Consider the following 23043-nt stretch of genomic DNA (forward strand, 5'->3'; position numbering starts at 1 on the left):
TCCGGACACGCTGAACCTGAGGATTTTGGGTGAAAATCCATACAAATCACTATTTCTCCACCTATTAATCCGGAAACTTGTTAATACGGATGGTTTTACTACGAATCCGCTCATCCGGATTAACGAGATTTCACTGTATAAAACGTACATGTCACATCCATAAATATATCTTTTCTATTTCGGAATCATAACCGTTACAATCATCGTCATAATTATTTGTTTGAGGATGTTCTAAACACGTCATGAGTAATTCCAAAAGACCTCAGACGAAAGACAAAAATATAACATATACAAATATACGAATTCCATTCCAGTGTGGTACACCATCATGACAAATATTAATATAACAAAGACTGGTCAGCAGCCAGGCTGCACTGGTTTCGTTGACGGTCACTATGCTCTCGTTTCCAATTTTTAAGTCACGTCAAGAAAACGTGATTTTCTCAAATGACTGTCTCCCGATGTATGAGCGAACACGCTTTTATTTCAGTTGTGCAAGCTGTTATTCCGGGACTCAACAAACTTAAGTCAATATTTCATGTCAATGTTTCCCATCTATCACACCTCTCCGAACATCACAACGCTGTGTTACAAGGAAACGCGACCACTTCATCCTAATCTAAACATTCAAACATATTCTCAAATATTTTTTAGCCCAGCTGTGCAGGAATGTATATTCCATAAGAAAAATATGACAGCTTTAAGTACCTATATGAAGCGCTTGACACACGTTCGATTATAAATATCGATACCTAGGGTTTGTTTATTTGTATAAAGCAAGCAACTGTGCTCATTGTTGTCGACGACTTTGACAATGCTTTCACACAAACACCATACAAATGCCTAAACCTGAAATTGTGTTGTTAGTCGTACTTGAGTGATCTTAATTGAAAACACATTCATTGCCGTGCACACAGAATTAATGTTTGGGAGGTTGTTTTTTTCAAATGTTTATTTTTAATTTGATATACCAGCATGTTTCCACTTATGGAACATACGTGACAGATTCTATTGGTTTAGTCTATCCAGAAATATTCGGTTAATATTCTTTTAACCATCGATATTTACACCGTAGTTATTTTTATTGAAACGGTTTAAAGGGAAAGAAAAATACTTATTTGTTAAAGTCGAATTGAAAATATTAAAACAAAACATTTGAGGCTTAGATTCTTAAATCTTAATTCAGCCGTAGGGAGGAAGTGGCTGGATGAAGTGAATGACGTCATTAAAGGCTTGGTTGCCGCCACGCCTGACGCGGAGTGATACTTAAGTATTACTGTAAACCGCGGCCTGATTAAGTCTTCGCAAACATGGGCTTGTGTGGCCAGTTGGCATTAACCGGCGTAACATATTCAAGGCATGCAGGGAACCGGAGCGAATGTTTGATTCTAGGTGAAATGTGAAGATTACATCATTTCTTTCCCTGTAGTCCATTAGCCTCGTTTGATGGTATGAGGCTCAACCCTGTCGGCATGTGCCCGGAAGTGGTTGCGCAGTTCCGGGCATTTGAGTCTGCTTTAGACCGCTGTCACTTACACGTCAGTGTCAATCACCATTAAAGCCTTCTTAAATGTCATCTCATGTCCACTGTGTTAAGAATTTTTTTTTGGTCAAAATCGAAAACACACACAAAGGCCATAAAAACAAACAAATTAAATGTGTGATACAGCTTTAACATACATAAGGAGATTGTAGCTTCTCGTTTTACATTTATAAAACAGACCTATTTCTAGATTTCGATAGATATTTTTTTATATTTTAGAAACACAATGGAAATAAAAATCTATCGTGGCCGTTAAGTCAGAGATTCCATGTCAAAAGAACAAGCGAGGTTACACGTAGGTGATTAGAAGGACATGTCTCAAGGCACGTGTAAATACATAAATTTACTGAAAGGCCTCCCTGTAAGCTGGACGCTACAACGTGAAACATGACCCATTGACCTGTCCATTCAAAGTCATTCAGAGATGCGTGTTGGTCATCTCTGTGATGCGATAGACAGACATGACTGATAATGTTCTTGGGGAGAGGTTGGGATCTTTTGTCAAAGTTGGTTTGTTTGTTGTTTTACGCCGCGCTTAGCAATATTCCAGCTATATGAAGGCTGTCTGGAAATAATCGAGTCTGGACCAGACAATCTAGTGATTCATATCATGAGCATCGATCCACGCAAATGGGATAGTCTTATGTCAAAGACGACTAAAGAGCGATATTAGGGTGAGTCCTTGGTTATGTTTGTGTGAACCGACGTTCATAAACGCATCATATATGACGTCATAGATCCATGACTCGCGATGCACCATTTGTCTCGTGCAGGATTAGCTTGTAAAGTTTGGAAATCAGCCGCAGCATATCGTGATAAGAATACATACACTGTGGTAACACTTGACTGATTGTTAGTTTTGTCATTAATTGGTACACGTTGGAAACATCTCTTCTTAACGTACAATCTTCTCTACACGTTTCTATGGTTCGCGTTTCTTTTGGCGGTGAGCATATGGTAGTCGCAACTATTTGTGTGAGGATGCAATCGTCCATGGTTTCATGAGAAATGATAGCTTCGAGTATTGTTAGGAATAAGAATACCTGGCAGTATCAGTTCGGGAAATATGAGTTCCTGGTGGTATTCGGATATTTTAGTCCCATTCCGTAATTCCAATAAGACTTTTTATACAGGCGTTGGTATGAGCCCTCGGTCTGTCCTTGGACCTGGACGGGCTGTATTGACCTGAGGCAACGCCTACCAATATATTTTTCAAGAGACGCAGAAGAAAATGTGGGAATGCGAAATGTTCTATTGAACTGTTATGATTACAAGAATGTTCACGCCGACAAAAGCTGTTTTGATTTGTCAAAACTGAATTGGACCTCTTTGGACCGTATTGGTAGGCTAATCATATATTGGCCTTCTATATGCGTCTTAGTATAGGGGTGACTATCATTACTGTCCTCCCCTAGATACATGCGTCTTAGTATAGGGATGACTTTAATTATTGTCACCGCTTAGGTATATGCGTTCTAGTGTAAGGGTGACTATAATTATTGTCACCCCCTAGATATATGCGTCTTAGTAAAGGGGTGACTATAATTATTGTCACCCACTAGATACATGCGTCTTAGTATTAGGGGTGACTATAATTATTAGCACCCCAAAGATATATGCGTCTTAGTATAGGGGTGACTATAATTATTGTCACCGCTTAGATACATGTGTCTTAATATAGGGGTGACTATAATTATTAGCACCCCTAGATATATGCGTCTTAGTATAGGGGTGACTTTAATTATTAGCACCCCTAGAAATATGCGTCTTAGTATAGTGATGACTATAATTATTGTCACCCACTAGATACATGCGTCTTAGTATAAGGATGACTATAATTATTGCCACCGCTTCGATACATGCGTCTTAGTATTGGGGTGACTATAATTATTAGCACCCCCAAGATATATGCGTCTTAGTATAGGGGTGACTATAATTATTAGCACCCCCAAGATATATGCATCTTAGTATAGGGGTGACTATAATTATTAGCACCCCCTTGACATATGCGTCTTAGTGTTGGGGTAATTAATGTCGCCTCACGATATATGCGTCTTAGTATAGGGGTAATTATGGTCACCCCCTAGATATATGCGTCTTAGTATGAGGATGACTATAATTATTGGGGTGCTTATAATATGAGCATAGGTATATTAGTCTATAATAGTCTTTGGCAGTTTTAGAAAAAGATACACCCGTGAAGATCAGGGGTAGAATAGGTCTTCAGCAACCAATGCTTGCTGTGAAAGGAGACTATGCTTGTCGTAAGAGGCGACTATAACGGGATCGGGTGGTCAGGCTCGCTGACTTGGCATCGTATCCCAATTAAGTGGATCGATGTTCATGATGCTCAGACTGGATTGTCTGGTCCAGACTCGATTAATTTACAGACGGCCGTTATATAGCTGGAATATTGCTGAGTGCGGCGTTAAACAACAAACAAACCAACAAACAAAAAAGAAAAAGATACATCCTGGCGGTGTTAGTATTACTTATTAGAAAATAATTTCCCTCGCAGCAACAGGACAAAGTCCTTGACAGTAATAGAAAGGTCCACTTCTTAGTCCCTACGGATATTAGAAAGAAAATGTCAACAAAGGACACATTACAGACCTCTTAAGCATCTTAGTCGTCGATCTACAGCAATGATGAGGCTATACCATTTGACGAATATAAACTTCTAAATATTAGAATCTGTGAAGCCGGATATGATATAAAAACGTGAGTTTATATCTGTCAGATGAGGAGAACCCCTTCCTTGTTGACCATGCTAGTGTGCACAGCCATCGACATTGTGATTGTCAATGATGCCGTCTCACAAACACTGAGCGCCGGCGCTGTTCAAATCGTCACGCAAACGGCGACAACCAAGTTTATCGTGTAAGGAGACGATTTGAACATGCGTCAGTCTACAAAGAAGTGGCTCTTTCAGCTTGGCGGATTTTAGGCCGGGTTGTGACCCAACACACACGTCAACGTGTACGACGTCGTCTGTCGCTCCGTGCCTCACGTCCACTCTACCGGGGTTAACATCCGGTTGCTCTCATCTCCGGCTAAATAGCTCCACGAGTCGTATCTGTGCAAGCTCAAACTGTCACCGCTGAGTATTTAAACCCCCTTTGTTGACCTTTGCTTACATTTTGAGAATTGGCGTTTGCTAGTTAATTACAGGCCTCTCCGTCTCAGCGCAAGCTCGCCTTACAGATCTAATGTGTGAATTTTGGAGATCATTTCAAAATTTTACAAGTGCTGCCGCGGTCCACTGTCACATTTGAATGAGGATTTGTGAAAAAATGTCATGGAGGCAGAGAATTGAAAATATTTAGATTCTACTGAGTATTTTCCTTGTGCGGTTTAAGAGACGCTGGCACTTTGGACATCTCCACCGTCCCGTTGTGAGGAGATCGATTCAACTTTGAAGTTTATACACCGGGATTGAAAGACTTGTTTGAAAAAAAGCTTTAGTACAAGTGTGTTGGACCATGAAAGCTGAAGTAGTGTTCGTGGTGGCAGTATTTCTGCAGGTTGCAATCGAGACAGCCATCAGCGTTGAGAACCGTTGTACGGCAACGAATTGTAAGCTACCCGACTGTCGATGTCCTGGCCATAACATTCCCGGGGGATTCAAACCTGAGCAAATCCCACAGATGGTCCTCATCACATTTGATGACGCGGTAAACTGGGAAAATTGGGATTATTACAAAAGGCTCTTCCCCCCAGATAGAAGCAGGCTCAACCCCAACGGCTGCCCCGTGGCGTCAACGTTGTTCGTGTCCAACAACTTCACCGACTACTGCATGTTGAAGAAACTGCATGCCCGCGGCCTGGAGATCGCAGATCATAGTGTATCTCATCGTGTTCCACATTCGTGGTGGGGTGCAGCATCTGACGAAGAGCTACGGAAAGAAATAGTCGAACAGAAAAAGAATCTGGCCGATCTGGCTCAGATACCCGTCGAGGACATACGAGGATGGAGAAGCCCGTTCCTTCAACCAACAGGGGACACCATGTTCAACATTCTGTACGAAAATAATTTTACGTATGATGCTACAATGACTTACCCGTTTCCTAGAAATGTGTACTCCCCCGTCATGTGGCCCTTCACCCTCGACTACTCCTACACCTTGGTCTGCAACATCAGCCCCTGTCCCAAGAACCAATACCCAGGTTTCTGGATTCTTCCCGTGGTGGTCATGATGGACTATCGAGAACACCTGCCTTGCGCGTATGTCGACTTCTGTAAAAACGCCCCCAGGAACCAAGACGAAGCTTTCCAGCTTCTCTGGAAGAACTTTCTCAGAAACTACCGAACCAACCGGGCACCAATGTACGTTAACCTTCACTCAGTCTGGCTCCAGACAAAGTTCAACTTGGACGCCATGGACGAATTCATCGAGCGGCTCACGTCAATGGACGACGTGTACGTCACCACCGTCAGCAAGGCCATAGAGTGGATGAGGAACCCCACCCCACTGACAGAGATCCAAAGCTTTGAGCCGTGGCAGTGTGTGAAGAAACCGAACTTAGAAGACGACGCTTTCTGTTCTTTCACCTTCAAACCTATAACGACCTTGGCGCCGGGACAGAAAACCACGGACCACCAACACGTTCACGGCGAGGAAGAGAAAGACAAAAACAGGAACAGCAACACAATAGGAAGGAATAAACCTAATGATAGACTGGGTAAAATGGACCTACCCCCTCCTAGCGACGCACACTCAAACCATAAAAAACACAGACCGTGGTTCTTGAAGAATTCGGGTTCGGAGGTGAATTTATGTGCAAAACTTGTTTTCACTATGTTGCTGCTTTCTTTAGTAATGTTTATTAGGGTATAGACATAATTATTTGTGATGGTGAATATCTTGGGACGATGTGAAAGTTGTGTACAAACTGTTACGGATTGATGGAAGCCTTTAAGGTAAACATATGATGATTCAATATTGGCACGAAGTTGTAGTTGGCTAACTATAAAACCTGTTAAGTAGAGATTTTTCTTCATTTTCTACTTTTCAGAGTTTCACTGTATCGTACTCAATTATATTTATAAGAACTGTTAATATGATATCTCTTTTGTAATTTTGTACATATATGTAGCCGAGGGTACGGGGCATGTAGTTTGAAGCTTTACGATACTTGAGCAAAACATCGTGGAATATCCGATTTTTCTGAAAGTTTATAGTTTGCGAGTTGGGTGTCAAAGATGCGGCCGCGCCTTTTCTGTGGGCGCAAATGTCTATGACAGCTATCTCGAGACAAGCGCCCGATCAAAGCATCCTCCACGCAAGTTTTAATTTGTTAAAGTCACGCATAATTTGAACCAAGGAATAATAAGAAATTGAGAATTAATGCCACAGGCATCTCATTTCAAATAGCATCGTGACGTCATAATCAGATTACCCGCAATCGCCAGTTTGTATAATAAGCAAGAGACTAGACCAGGCCATAGTGACAGCGTTGACGGAAACAGCCGAGTTGTATCTGCACTTTGTCCGCCTTTTCTGGCCGTATGTATAACTGTAAATATTGTGTTGAAAAAGTAGCCGAACGTGCTGATAAGTCGTTTGCAAAGGTATTTGATCATGTTTTCTGACTCAATAAACAACTAAAGGCTCAAATAGAGGTACGTTAATTTCTATAGTGACGGCATACGCTCATTATGCGCATAGCGAGGTGGTTAAAGGGGAACGAGGCTGTTGCCATTCGGCAGTTCCAGCAAATGCTTAAACAGCACTGTTTTTCTGTTAATTTCATTATTGTGCAGCTCAATCAGTTGATAAAACCCCAAATTAGACATAGATAGTGTTTCAGGCTCACCCAGGGCACTAATCACAACGTCTAGACCTAGACGAAACGAGCACCAGGCTGTCGATCACAGACCCCCTTTAAAGTTGAATTTCTGTCCGAAATTAATTGATTACTAATATCCTGTCACACGTGGTATAACAGTGCTGATTGTGTTAAAATACATATCAATTGGTTGATGTATCTTTTACTATTTCAGAAAAGCATTGAAAACATGTGGACGTATTCTGAAATTTGAATTAACAATTTAAGTCAAATAATTCCACGTTCGCACCTTCTGTTTGTACATAGATTAAGACTGCCTCGTGCCGGAGTATCAAGGCCAGGTATTACTGAAGTAGGTTATTTCCCCGGACACGAGCTCGAAAAAAATCTTTATCTCCTCCAAGCCAAAACACTAACGTGCTAAGATCAGATTAAATATATAAGATTGTTCTCAATCTAACATACTTTACTCCGTTGTGTATAAGCAGATTTAGTGTTGGGAAAATCCTATTGACAGTTAGAATAAATCCCCTAGAACATTCACGTTGATGTTAAAGATGTCATTAGGACTTAAGTCATTGTCCCTGTGTGATTCGGGTTTGCTATAGTTGAGTCATATCGCGGTGGGGACAAAGAGAGTGAGACTCGAAGATTGTACCCATGTTGGGAGTCGAACCGGAAACACCAGTGTGGCAAGCAAATGTTCTAAACGATTGGCTCTTCCAAACTCAGTCACATATTTCTTAAGCCGCAACTGTATATTAAACTCTTGGTGTTGACTAACCATTTCTAAAGGAGGTCTTTGGCATTTAGATTGGCAAGAACACTTGAAGCTTTTATGGATAAGAGATTTTGGTTGTTTTTCCAATTCGTGGACCTTAACTGCTGAAGCGGCTGGAATTAGCTGGAAGGACAAAAAGTACACTTGAATTGTTGGTAGTAATGATGTTAAAGATTTTGGGATGAAGGGGCAAGAATATGCCCTGAAACATCGCTAGAAATGATACAGGCATGTGATGAAGAGACAAGACCTGAAACATCGCTAAAAATGATAAAAGGAAGGGGCAGGAATTGGCCCTGAAACGTCACTAGAAATGATAAATGTGTTGTGATGAATGGACAAGCCCTGAAACGTCGCTAGAAACAGTAAGAACTTGTTATTGGTAGATGCCTCTCGTCATTACTAACACATCAAGAAACGCATTAATCGTTTATCGTTAAAAATGAATGGTGTTTATGAACATGATTAAAAAATCAAATCAAAGGTAATAAGATTATTGGGCAGAAAGTGTTTGCAGACAGCGCTTTGGAGTGCGATTTGGATCTGATGCTGCTATTGGAAGGTCTGAAAGTGCTTACATTTTCTTTGAACTCTGTCTACCTTCGTGTAGGGTGCCGCCACTAGTGCAATATTGTAAACAGGTGTATGGTATAGTCCTCTATCCTGTCTATCCTGTATAGTAGTCTATCTGCCCTGTCGTGTATATGATTTGTGCTGAGTATAGTCACTGTTGTACATAATCAGTTAAAAGGTTAAAAAATAAAGTTCTGTTGTAACATTTCATATGTTTGTGGTTATTGTATTGTGAATAAAGTGTCTTAAGTGTAAACAGTACTGCTAACAGCTTCCGTAGCAGAGTCATTTGTGATATCATTTGATTGTGATGTCATGGTAACCAACGTTGTCACAATGGTCTGCAAAGCATTGTGATGCAATTTCATTGCAGCGATATCTACAATGTAGATCTCACCCAAGTGATATCTCCTGTGGGAGCCAGTTTGGGATGATAAATAGAGGTTATCATGCGAGTGTGTTTGGGTATGGTAAATATCCTGTATTAGGAATAAACATTGTATTTATAGCGAGCCCTCGCAAAATTGTTTCGAAATTTATATCTCCAAAACGTACAAAATGCCTTAGCGACGTCACAGTTAGACACTGATTTTAAGTATATTAGACCGTTCTTTTGCTTATGATAGCAATTATCTCTGCTGTTTATCCAGATTCCCGATGGTTAATTCTACAGGATATTTACCATCCCCAAACACACAAGCGTGATAACCTCTTTATCATATAATGTCATTCTTTAATTCTGTGCTTCCAAATCGCTTCCCCTCTCTCACAAACATTACCGAAACATTGCGAGTTTTCCTGGAATGCGCGCATTAGTATTTATTACGTCTCAGGGTAAGTGATGTGTCAGTCGTACAGTGACAGTAGCCGGTATAGTTCCAACTGAAATCTGTTCTTATACAGTGGCGAAGCAACATATACGCAAAACAACAATTGTTTTTAATTGCCTTTCGCGGCAACCCATCGGTCTGTCCGCTCGAGTAACTGTCCTTTGTCAAAGGGAAGCTACTCTAACCCTAGTCTATGAGACGTCACGGCCACGATCAGACGTTGTTGACAGTCGGTCCGTCCTGTCATAACGTTAAGAAGTGAAGTCAGATGTATACACAGCGACAAAACGAAACAAGGTAACAATTCAAACATATTTCGGCCAAATCGAACTACAGTAAACTACGGTTATAACGAACTCAAAGGGACCACTAATTTTAGTTCGTAATAACCGTAGTTCGTTATATAAGCATATATACAGCATATATACATCAAATGGCCGGGACTAAAAATAAGTTCGCTATATCCGTCAATTCGTTATAAGCGTGTTCGTTATAAACGTAGTCTACTGTATTTTAATTTGTGGAGAAGGTTTCAAGCCACAGAGGTCTACAAGCACAGATAAGGCTACTTATCCTGCTTGGCTAGGCCTCGTGCCCTCGCAAAATTGTTTCGAAAACTTATAAAATGCCTTAGCTACGTAACAGTTAGGCACTGATTTTCAGTATAATAGACTGTTCTCTTGATAATGATAGCAATTATCCCTGTAGTTTATCCAGATTCCCGATGGTTAATTCTGACTCGATCGCCGAATGACGAGTGAAAGTGAAAGTAGTCCTACTTGACCTTTGATATTTGCATCTCTATCCGCATATGACCCCAACCGATAGCGTTTTAATCCGTTGGCTTTATCCTGCCGAGAAACCTACCCATTATATGATAAACATATTTATTTATCACCCAAAACTATCGTGTAGGCAGCCTCCGTGTCTAGTGGTAGAGCGATTGCCCGGAGAGCGGAAGGTCGGTGGTTCGATTCCGACCACGCCATACCAAAAGGTTGTACTTGTTGTTACCCTGTCTGGCGCTCGGCATTAAGGGGTTAAAACAAGGACTGGTCCCCTCGGACTCAGTGTGCTGTGTCTGAGTGGGATATTCATGTTGCACTGCGGCATGGTATCTCAGTCGGCTAGCACTATGAAACCGACATTACTCCGGACTAGTACAAGTACGCACGCACACAGGTAACTACAGAAGTGCCATGTGTTTAATGAACCATTATACATTGCAGAGTCGCATGGCCCAGTAACACAAAAGCAGCATTACCTCTATAAGATTATCATATTTAAGATGATGATACCAACTTGATTAAATATTTCAGAGTCTGAGGATTATTATTATTGTCGTGTTGTTAAGAGTCATGGCTATATATGACATCATGTAGCTCGATAGTTTTGTAAAGTCAGACATTCCAGACAGGAGTTCACGTATCTGTCACGATGGTGGTATTTCCTCACAGTGCTGACATGTCCTTCATGTTGTTTGTTTCAACAAAATCAGTAAACGCGTTATCGTCTCACAGGATTGTCTGGTCCAGACTCTCACTGGATTGTCTGGTCCAGACGCTCTGTCACTGGATTGTCTGGTCTAGACTCGTTCTCGCACTGGATTGTCTGGCCTAGACCCTCTCTCACACTGGATTGTATGGTCCAGACGCTCTCTCACTGGAGTGTCTGGCCTAGAGTTTATATCACTGGATTGTCTGGTCCAGACTCTCTATCATAGACTAACATCTAGTCTATGAAATGAGGGGCGGTCGGGTAGCCTAGTGTTTAAAACATTCGCTCGTCACACCGAAGACCCGGGTTCGGGTACAATGTGTCAAGCCCATTTCTGGTGTCCCCCGCTGTGATATTGCAGGATTTTTGCTAAAAGCGGAGTAGATTCAAATTCACTCACTCACTCTATGAAGTGAACATATTTTACAGAATAAAATAAGTTATAGTTATCTTAACAACAGAAAATGAAAAGGAGCCAACGGACATTTCTTTATTTTCAGATACTGCAGTCATCTAGACTTGTCAAATATTATAGACTTGCAACGACAGACTAACTCTTTCACTGGATTGTCTGGTTCAGACTCATTATTACTCACTGGATTGTCTGGTCCACACTCGCTGTCACTCACTGGATTGCCTGGTCCATACTCTCTGTCTCTGGATTGCCTGGTTCAGACTCGCTATCACTCACTGAATTGTCTGGTCCAGACTCGCTGTCACTGGATTTCCTGGTTCAGACTCGCTATCACTCACTGGATTGTCTGGTCCAGACTCGCTATCACAGGATTGGCTGGTCCAGACTCGCTATCACTCACTGGAGTGTCTGGTTCAGACTCGCTGAATCGTATACTCAAGACTCACCTGTTTTCAAATTGGCGTCCTATTGGCAGGAGTAGTGCTGTGCGGCGTCAGGCCACGAACAAACACTTACTTTTTAAAACAGATTTCAGATCCTTGTGATACTTAATAATTGGATAGTTGCCATTAAAATTTCCTTAAAATAGACTACTCATCTATAATTTTCTCAAAATTCCCATTAGCAAATAAACATTTTCCGGTCCTATCATCTGCCAAGTGGCATGAGCCAAATACATCACTTCTAACGGTTTTTCTGTGATGTGCATGTACTTTGAATGCTTTGCAGACCGCCTCCGTGGTCTTGTGGTAGAGCGTCCGCCCGGAGAGCGGAAGGTCAGGGGTTCGATACCCGGCCGCGTCAAACCAAAAGACGTTTAAAGATGGTATTTGTTGTTACCCTGTCTTGCGATCGGTATTAAGGGGCTAAAACAAGGACTGGTCAGCTCGGAGTCATTATACTGTGTCTGAGTGGAGAAGCCCTGTTAAACTGCGGCATGGTATCTCAGTGGGCTAGCACTATAAATCGGCATCAGTCCGAACTAGTACAAGCAGCCACACACAGACACGTGCCTCACCTCACCTCACAGTTTTTAGATCGGACACCTGCATATTAGCAACGCATGAGCGCATAGTATAAGGCGTGGTCGTTTTAATGACAGGCTTATGGTGCACTTAACCTCCATCAAGTTAATGGTGTCATTAAATGTTTGCTACAATCAAATTTAATGGCACATTAGTTTATGGAGGTTTAATGACAAGTTCATGTATCAATTTTGATACAACCAGGTCCTGAAGTCCAGATTGGGGATATACCAGCACACGGTACAAGGGGTGAGGTGAAATGGGGCTTAACGTCGCGTCGAAGATTATTGCATTTATATAGCCACTTGTGTGTGGCTGCTTGTAGGCCCTACTTGTCCGGACTCATGCCGATTTTATAGTGCGTGCTAACCCACTGAGATGCCATGCCGTAGTTTAACACGAATACCCCACTCAGACACAGTAAACTGACTCAGAGCCGACCAGCCCTTGTTTTAGTCCCTTAATGCCGAGCGCCAGGCAGGGTAACAACAATTCCGTCTTTTAACGTATTTTGGAATGACGCGCCCGGGGATCGAACCCCCGACTTTCCGCTCTCCGGGCGAACGCTCTACCACTAGACCATGGCGGTTCTAAGTGCAATGATTGGTTGGTTGGTTGGTTGTTTTGTTGTTTAACGCCGCACTCAGCAATATTCCAGCTATATGAATCTGCAAATAATCGAGTCTGAACTATCCAGTGATTAATATGATGAGCATCGATCCACACAATTGGGATCGATGACATGCATCAACCAAGTCAGCGAGCTTGACCACCCGATCCCGTTAGCCGCCTCTTACGACAAGCATAGTCGCCTTTAACGGCAAGCATGGGTTGCTGTAGACCTATTCTACTCGGGATCTTAATTCCACAGTACAATGAAACACTATGACAACACAATGTACTAGTATCTCTCTACATTAAGGTAGTATCCATCTGTGAACTGTTTCAGTTTAAGACAATTTTTAAAAATGTTTGTATCTTCTACATGCGGTCTAAATGTAATATTTAACTCCGTAATAAACTGCTGAGCAAAGAAAGTGTACACCCATGTTTGGTGGCTGAAAATGAAACAAAACAAGAGACTGTTACTAGTTTTCGACGAAGATGTCTTACACTCGGGTATCATAGTTGTGGTTTGGACTGTTTCGGCAACTGTTGTCAGCCTTGTAAAGTTTTGATAACGTTTGAAAAGTTTTGGTCCAATTTTCGAGTGTTTTCTTTCTTTCGCCCGGCACGATTATATTGTAACTTTGTTCGTGTGTCGTATCGGGGTACCAGTTACTACCATACGTTGTATTTGCTGTATGCCTGAGAGTGGCTGGGGTGGCTCAGTCGTCTAAGCCGCCACGATTCGCTGTGCAGAGTTTCGTCCCTTGGGCACACCAGAAACCTATGATTGTGGGTTCGAATCCCGGTTCGCACCGATTATGTTTCTAGGTTTGTCAGCACCATACCCGTGCTCGTGGGTTTCACCGAAGTGGTAAACGTCTGAGACCTGCATCACTCCGGGCTTTCCTCCCACATTAAGCTGACACGCCGTGATACAACTGGCATAATGTTAAAAGCGGCGTTAAACACAACAATTCCATAGAACCTTCGTAGTTGGTATTGAGTAAGCTTTTCGGTATAGGTATGATATAGTAATATATTCCATATTTTTTGAATGTCTTCAATGCATAAACCATGTTTACAGTTGCGTAGGCAGACATGTATCGTTTGTTATCGTCACAGTAAAATTTCCATGATATCTGAATCATTATGAGTAAATGAGTTTGTTTTACACCGCTTTTAGCAATATTCCGGCAACACAAATTTAAGCAGATATATGGGACGTGAGTCTACCCAGCTTAATACATTATTGATCAATGACAGCCGTACGACTTCTTTGAACACTGCCTACAACATCTGCACCATCGTGCTTCGCCTCGCTCGCATCAATATCAACACCATCTAAATGACCTACATATTTCGCCCGGCTGTATTTACAAGAAGATTGTCGTTAGATGAAATGTAAATACCACAACGTTAACACCTGATAAAAAGTAAATATAACTGACTAGGTACGTAATGTAATTTTATTCCCAAGGCATAAATCGTGTCGTTCGGTATGTACAAAATGCAGTCAATGGAACCACAGGTATCCGACAAGGGAATGGTATTTGTTTCATTTGCCTCATCAACATTTATTACATACCAAAACGTAACCCACACAAAAATATAAAACTATTCATATTCGCATCTTCATTCTTTGTTGTAAGCAATGTCATTGAAATTCAGCATGTGTTTCCTGAAGAGACGTCATCGTTATAGAAATACAGTTGAAAGGGTGGAGGGTGACGTCAAGGTCATCTCCTATGGGCAGGTAGTTTTGAATGAGGCAGTTGGGGTGATATATGTGCATCCCAAATGCCACGCCTACTGCCTCAATTCAAACCTACCCGCCCATAGGAGATGACCTTGCTGTATATTAAACAACTACAGTAATGTGGTCAAATACACTCGCGTTATATAAATGACAGCAGGTTTGTCTTGAAGGTGTACCATCGTCAAATAGCTGTTTAGTTTTTAGTACTTTTGAATAACGAAAAACAAGCCAGCACCGGATTCTTTATCAGGTCATATCCAGCAATTCTATTAAATGATAAAAAGGCTATATCTTGTTCAGATAGTCAGTACTTTGAATAACGAAAAACTAACCAGCGGCAAGTTCGTTATTCAGACTTGGTATAACAAATATAAGATACCGTATTTCCAGCCGGTTCTTTTTTCGTTATTCGTTTCTAGAATAACGAAAACCAAGTCAGCAGCGGATTCGTTGTGTTAGGCCACAACAGTGTAGCTGTCAATTACTCCTATTAAAACTCATTTAATAAAAGACAGCAGCTTCGTCTTACAGGTGTATCATCGTGAAAAAGGTGTTTAGTTATATATATGTCCAATCTATTATGACCAATGGGGCGGTAGGGTAGCCTAGTGGTTAAAGCGTTCGCTGGCCACGTCGATGACCCAGGGTCGATTCCTCTCATGGGTACAATGTGTGACGCCGATTTCTGGTCTCCCCCGTCGTTATATTGCTGGAATATTGCGTAAGGCGGCGTAAAAACATACTCATTCTCTCATGACCAATACCATTGTCCTATTAGCCACTATTGTTTTTATTTGAGTCCGATTCGAATGACAAGGCACTAAAAATAGCCATCCAATCAAATTACAGTCAAGGGCGAAGGAATGTGTGAGAAGTTGCTGATGAAGGATATCATGACGTCATTTCGCTAGCGAAGCGATGGTTGTGGATGGATATCAGGGTGTATGTCCAGTAACAGAGAAATGGCGGTAACCGAGGATGAATATCGATATTTTTCGATTTAGAATCGTCTTCTGTATCTCCATTGTCAGGAAACCGATCCGAGGAGCAAAGCTGACGATCTTCGACTTATCTGAAACTTATTTGTACTGAAAACGTCGTTCGAAATATGATTGTTGAATATAAAAGCGACTGGATATTGAATCTATGGATTTGTTTGTGTTTAATAATCATACAGCTTGACATAAGTATATATGTAACAGTCAAGGTCTAGAATCAGGCGGGGACACAGGTAGCCCAGTAGTCTAAGGCGCCGCAATTCGCAGATACGCCTGAAACCTATGATTGTGGGTTCGAATCCCGGTGGCCCCGATTATGTTTCTAGGTTTTTCAGCACCATACCCGTGCTCGTGGGTTTCACCCAAGTGGTAAATGTATAAGACCTGCATCACTTCGGGTTTTCCTCCCACATTAAGCTGACACGCAGTGATATAACTGGAATAATGTTAAAAGCGGCGTTAAACACTACTCACTCACTCACTATAATCAGACACTATGGTTGTTGACTGAAAGGTGAACAGTTGTTGGAAAGGAAAGAGTCTGATAAACAGACCTTATTATTAACCAATATTGTGCGTTACTTGAAAAACTCAAACATCTGACTCATATTTCTATAGTTAATATGTCATACTGTGGCAATTTGTTTCCTTGTCCTTGTAGGGGGCACGGGTGGCCCAGTGGTCTAAGGCGCCGCGATTCGCTGTGCAGAGTTGCGTCCCCTGGACACGCCAGAAACCTATGATTGTGGGTTCGAATCCCGGTTCGCACCGATTATGTTTCTAGGTTTGTCAGCACCATACCCGTGCTCGTGGGTTTCACCAAAGTGGTAAACGTCTGAGACCTGCATCACTTCGGGCTTTCCTCCCACATTAAGCTGACACGCCGCGATATAACTGGAATACCGTTAAAAGCGGCGTTAAACCCAACTCACTCACTCACTCACTCACTGTTTCCTTGTTTGTTTGATGAATAACTCAACAATGTCCTAGCTATATGACGCGGTCTTTAAATGGGCCAGACAATCCAGTGGTTGACATCATGAGCATCGATCTACGCAAACGGGCTACGATGACATACGTCATGGCATTAAACAACAAACAAACAAAAGTTCATATGTCATGACATGGCATATTATCTACAGTAATATTAAAAGGTCCGGTGTTCGTTAACGTCTTTAGAGTAGTATATATCGACTCCTGTGGCAAACGAGATGTAATCAGGAACAGGGAGAATTGATAAAGAATTGATAACCGAGCTATCTCTTTACCCATTCCTGTATATACCCTAGATACCGCCATTGTTGATGTCATTACATAATGTGCAGGTTTTAGAAACACGCCCACGGCTGCTGGGAGGTTTTGGGAGGCTGCTGGGAGGCTTTGTGACACTGTACCCTGTGCAGGCACCAGTTACAGCATACGAACAGTTTCTGAAGATTTGTATCGCTGTAATCGATTATAAGTTCCCTTATCACAAGAACCTGTTTTGACAACCTGGGGCTTGAACATCGCCCGCGGTATCGACATTTTATCAACATCCAGCTAACCAGATCACCAACTTAAGTTTCACCAGTCTAAAATCTCAATGTGTAAAACATTTTCTTGTCGATGAACCAGTTAGCATATTTCAGCTGGAAGAAGGTTGACATAGTTGTATCTGTATCATTCAAAGCACAACATGCCCAGATGTTTCATTTATTTATTTATTTATTTATTTATTTGTGTGTGTGTGTGTGTGTGTGTGTGTGTGTGTGTGTGTGTGTGTGTGTGTGTGTGTGTGTGTGTGGTGGTGTGTGTGTGTGTGGGGGGGGGGGGGGGTGTGGGGGTGTGGGGTGTGTGTGTGTTGATTACTACGAATACGGTGTACTAAAGAAAGTAAGAAAAAATGACACCTATGTTTGATGGTGACTAAAAATGAAACAAACAAGAAATGGTTATTCGATGGTGATGTATTTGATAAGGGTGTCCTAGTTGTGTTTTGACCTTAGATTTGCAGTGCTTCGGCGTCTGTTTTCAGCCTAGTAACTTTAACTAACGCTTGTAACTTTGTGGTCAAATCCAATTTTCAAGTGTATGCTTCCTTTTGCCAGTTAGTTCGGGTGAGGTAGGGTGTTTTTAAAGTGAAATGGCCAGGGATGAAAATCTAAAAATGAGATTTGTGTGTAAAAAAAATTCGAGAGAATTCAAGTTATATAAACATCCTTGTTTAACAGTGATATTGATTTCAGCAGTTTATCACTTTAACAGCTGTTGGATACTAAGGAAATATAACTTCATAAATGTTTATTCGATATAGCTGTTTAGGGATCGACTATTTGCTATTTGATATTCGGGGTTGGGATTTTATCTAAAAAACTGTATTGTCCCCGAAATAGTTTGAAAAAATTATTTATGCTTCAGACTGTTGACTAAACAGAACTTGCATGCCTAGAAAATAGCATTGTTGAAAGGTGTTTTACTTTACCAAAAATCAGCCTCATAGTTTCAAATTTAAAATATATCTGGTTTTGTAGCTGTAGCTGAAACATATATAATCTCGATACAAAATTCAAACTAAACACCAAACCGATTTATCAGTGAGTGAGTGAGTTAGGTTTAAACCGTGCTCGAACTGTGTATCCGTAAGGTTTGGTGCCCATTCCTGACCAACTCTGGGACAAGCCGAATAGCGCAGGTTACGGAAAAAGGCGAGTGGTGACGAATGGTTTGGTGCCGAGAGAAGTACATTCGTCAACATACGTATACATTATTTTCAGAGGCTGGTGAGGTAGCCAAGTGGTTGAAGGGTTAGTTTGTCACGCCGCGGATCCTGGTTGGACTTCCCACATGGGTACAATGTAAATCCGTGCATGGTGTCCCAGCCCGACGTTTATATGGCAGGAATATTGCAAAAAGCGGCGTAAAACCGTACTTTCTCATTTACTAAACATTCTGTGTATAACCACATAACCTCAAGTATGACACGTCGCGTCGGGGGCTGGAACCAGCTGATACTTGGGCACCGTGTTGTGTCGTGGGTGTGTCAATCCCCGCGACATGCGCTGATGTACTGTTAAGTATTTACTTTAAGCCCTTGTACATGGGGACAGGGGACAGACATATGGCCACTCCAATCACGTTCAGAGGGCAACGACCGGTCTTCTGCAGCTGGACTATGTGGAAATAGAAGGATAGCTGTTTATTGATCTTTAGCCTTTCGGAGATTTTATACCAAGTCAGTTCTTTCTCAATATATTTTCATTATTTTATTAAGTTCCGCTTAGAGACATTCTCAAATTACATTTCAATCAATGTTGATCATCAACATGTTTTTAATGTTCCGTATGACTCTAAAATGATCATGATTATCAGAAAAGTAGCAGTAATAATATTAATTATTATTAATTGTGTGCATGTATTTACTTACATAGAATGCTCAAAGTGCATTAAATATTATTTCCTAGTTAACGGATCGGTATAGATTCAATTAGCATTCTCAACTCCCTGGGGAGTGTCTAATGGCTTAGCTTAATGGCGACTACCATTGTTTAGTGAATAGTGACCTTATGATCATTACTGGGGACTAACATTCCCCACATTTCCCAAACACTGTCCCTAGGTTTCAGAAGCCACGGGGTCAGTCGTGGTATTCCTGTTATGGTAGTCATGTGGCGACATCGGTTCAGACAAACCACGAGGTAGGAGGCTCCTGTTGGTGTCGCGTGATTCTGGCATAACTAGAATACAGGCGTTCTCTCTAGGATGGACCTCATGCCAGTGGCATACCTACCTTATTTGCCCAAACGTATTGCTGCAAAACAGTCAGATGACTGATCCGTTCCGTGCGCCATGGATTCCATGCTGGTCGATAGCCGACATCAATGAGGATTGGTTGGCTGCGACGTGTGGATTGTGTCTTCGTACCCCGGTGGCGTGGATCGTTGCTCATGCTGTCAACCACTGGTTTATCTCGATTACTTAATGAGCGCCAGACAGGGTAACAAGAAGTACCATCTTTTAACGTCTTTTGGTATGACGTTAAAAGATGAAGAAAAAAAACAGCTCATAATTTTGTGAAAATAAAACAAATCAGCCTCCATCTGCTTGAAAAAAGTCATCCTTAAAAAAGTCTCGACTGCAATATGGTCATCCTCATCAATACAGAGTATTTCGCGAGCAAAGCCATAATCTTTGACATCGAGACATGAGCATGATAGACAGTATCCTTGGAACACTTATCTAAAAATAATCATTTCAAGTCTCCATTTCAAGATGTCATATCATGCAAGTCACTGTGTTGTATCCTTGGACAAGGCTATTGACTCCACTTGTCCTGTTGTGATATGACTGAAACAGTTGTTGACTGTGATGGGAAATGCCCATTAAGCATTGTTCACCCTTTATTGGAAATAAACAACATAAACATACTTGTATTGTCAAAATCATTGAATTGTATATCAACATCATAACAAGTTATAAATGCCATGAATGGGGACAAAAATGTAGGTATTGTGTCCACAGTTTGGAGGATGGGGTCAGTTGTTCAGTATTCGATCAACCACCAAGACTGAAATCAGCACATGAAACCCCCATGTCCTTCAGGATGTCACATTTATCAGTCTGTATTGTGTGTCCACCACAGGAATCAATGCAGGCCCGAACACATCTTCCCGAGGAAAGAAAGTTAACTGACTTTAAATGTCCAGTTTCCACTTTTAAAGTCAGTTAACTCTCTTGCCTCGGGAAGATGGCCCGAACACGACCTTGAGAAGATGTGATACGTCTGATCACAAACAATGGGATTCAACACCATTCTTCTGAGAGCTTATGTCAACTGATCTTTGTTATAAGGGCGACCTGGTCGTGCTCTAATTTGACGGTCAAGTTTCTGGTTTGGTTTGTTTGTTGTTTAACGCCGCACTCAGGAATACTCCAGCTATATGACGGCGGTCTGTAAATAATCGAATCTGGACCAGACAATCCAGTGATTGAAATTATGAGCATCGATCCACGCAATTGGGATACGATGACATGCATCAACCAAGTCAGCGAGTCTGACCACCCGATCACGTTAGTCGCCGTTTACGACAAGTATAGTCGCCTTTAACGGCAAGCATGACGGTCAAGGTGATCCCACAAGAGATTTATAGGTGATAAGTCTGGTGATTGTGCAGGCCAAGGCAAGATGTTGTATGAGGTACCAAGAACGGTAGTACAACAGCGTAGAGAGATTGGCCAAAGTAATTCTGTCCAGTGATGTTTCATTCCGTTCTTTCTGAACATGACTCCATAACAACAAGTACTATCATGTAACATCTTTTGGTATGACGCGGACGGGGATCGAACCCCGGACCTTCCACTCTCCATGCAGACGCTCTACCGCTAGACCACGGAGGGGTCATTATTGAGCCCTGCTAACATAAAGACTTGTTTGTTTCAGTTTTAGCCTCCATATATCTTTTACCTGACAGTTTATGTCTCCAATGTAAAGAAAGGGTTTTGTTTAAACTTCCATGTAACACCAACATGTGTGTGGGTGAAACGGTGTAACACCTTGGAGTTTTCTTGGGAGTGGAATTATTTCATAATGTTAAATTGGGGGTTGCATAGCAGCTTGAGAGTAGTTCTTTTAATGATTCCAAACACAGATTATGATACTTGTAAGCTCCTCCAAACAACCTCATTAAAATCAGATCTTAGTTTTCGCTACCTTTGTTTAGCCACAGCCAGAACTAAGATCTGATTTTAATGATTGTTCCTGCAAACATCATATGACACCCACATTTCACAAATCACAGGTTTCATCTGTGAGTGAGTGAATGAGTTGATTTAAGGCTGCTTTGAACAGTATTTCAACTATACTGCTCAGAACAGGTTAAGAACACCCCCAGTTGGAGTGAGTGGGTGAGTGAGGGAGTGGTGTCTTAGGCTGCAGTCAGTCATCATATTGTATCAGTGTGACATCTTAAGGCTAAGAAGGTTCCAGGATAATTTTCTGTATCAGTTTATCTACTTATGACTGGTTGCCATGGGTTCTAGGATGCCAAGCTTGCAATTTGTGTTTGGTGTGGAACTGAGAGCAAGGCAGATGTGCTGACTGGTAATTGGAGGAAAACCTACTGACATCCCTTCAAAGATTATAAATGAAATATAGGAAGGTAAGAGTGAATATTATCCCACCCTATTTTTTATCTCGGGGATAAAATTCTCTAGTGTCAGGATGATGCTCCCTAGTGAATTCGAACCCATACCAGTGTTTAATCCTATTCTATAGTATACGCTAGAGTAAAACTTCCCCCGGGATAATATTTAGGTAGGATATAATCCTTGCTTACACATGCACGTGTGTGTGTGTGTGTGTGTGTGTGTGTGTGTGTGTGTGGCTGCTTGTACTAGTCCAGACTGCTGCTGATTTAAAGTGCTAGCCCACTGAGATATCACGCCACAGTTTAGCATGAATACCCCACACAGACACAGTATACTGAGTCCGAGCTAACCAGTCCTTGTTTTAGCCCATTAATGCCGAGTAACAGACAGGGTAACAACAAGTACCATGTTATAACGTCTTTTGGTATCTGCGGGAGCGAACACCGGACCTTCCTCTCTCTGGGCGGACGCTTTACCACTAGACCACAGAGGCAGTCCTACTGTTAGAGACCATATAATAGTGTCAAATCTACATCTGTCAAGAACACCTTGGACTTGAAATAACTACAATGAGGAATTTATTCCAGTTTAAAAACATATAACTATCTCACTTTTCAAAATACAAATCGGATGAAAAAGTGATTAATATTTTCACAAACTAAAGACTTCCAAAAAGACTGTTGTTTATATGCTTCCTCTAATACTCAGACCAGCCATTTTTGCATCAGATCTAAAAACACAGACGAAAATCTACAATGAAATATTTCTTTATTTCTGGATATTAACAATATAAATATAAATAATCATATTGCGACTGTTACAAAATCAACACAAAATAATTTGCAAACACATGCATCACATATCTCATCGGTATGGAACATGTAACTGAAAACAGAGAAAACACAAGTTACACACAGTTATAACCTCCAAGAAGAACAGACAGAGCTACAGGACTCACTCCTAGATGATAGGACAAAACAACAGGACACCAGACCATTGTCTACTGGCAATAGAAAAACACTGACAAGTAACAAATATTTTGTGTCTATTGATCCAAATGTTCCTTTCATCTCACAATCATATAGAGTACAAACAATCTC

General features: G+C 41.4%; 1 protein-coding gene across 1 annotated transcript; it reads left to right on the top strand.

Annotated features, from left to right (window-relative positions):
* Positions 1-5025: 5025 nt before the first annotated feature.
* Positions 5026-6381, top strand: LOC139465665 (chitin deacetylase 7-like). The gene has a single exon (XM_071247413.1). It carries the CDS (start codon positions 5026-5028, stop codon positions 6379-6381), a length of 1356 nt encoding a protein of 451 aa, XP_071103514.1.
* The last annotated feature ends 16662 nt before the right edge of the window (positions 6382-23043 follow it).

The sequence above is a fragment of the Haliotis cracherodii genome, unplaced genomic scaffold (assembly GCF_022045235.1).
Source record: "Haliotis cracherodii isolate W230 unplaced genomic scaffold, xgHalCrac1.p SCAF_1, whole genome shotgun sequence".
In the NCBI taxonomy this organism is placed as follows: Eukaryota; Metazoa; Mollusca; class Gastropoda; order Lepetellida; family Haliotidae; genus Haliotis; species Haliotis cracherodii.

Excerpts from the sequence above, each read along its gene's own strand:
- LOC139465665 (XM_071247413.1), top strand. The coding sequence starts at position 5,026 with ATGAAAGCTGAAGTAGTGTTCGTGGTGGCAGTATTTCTGCAGGTTGCA.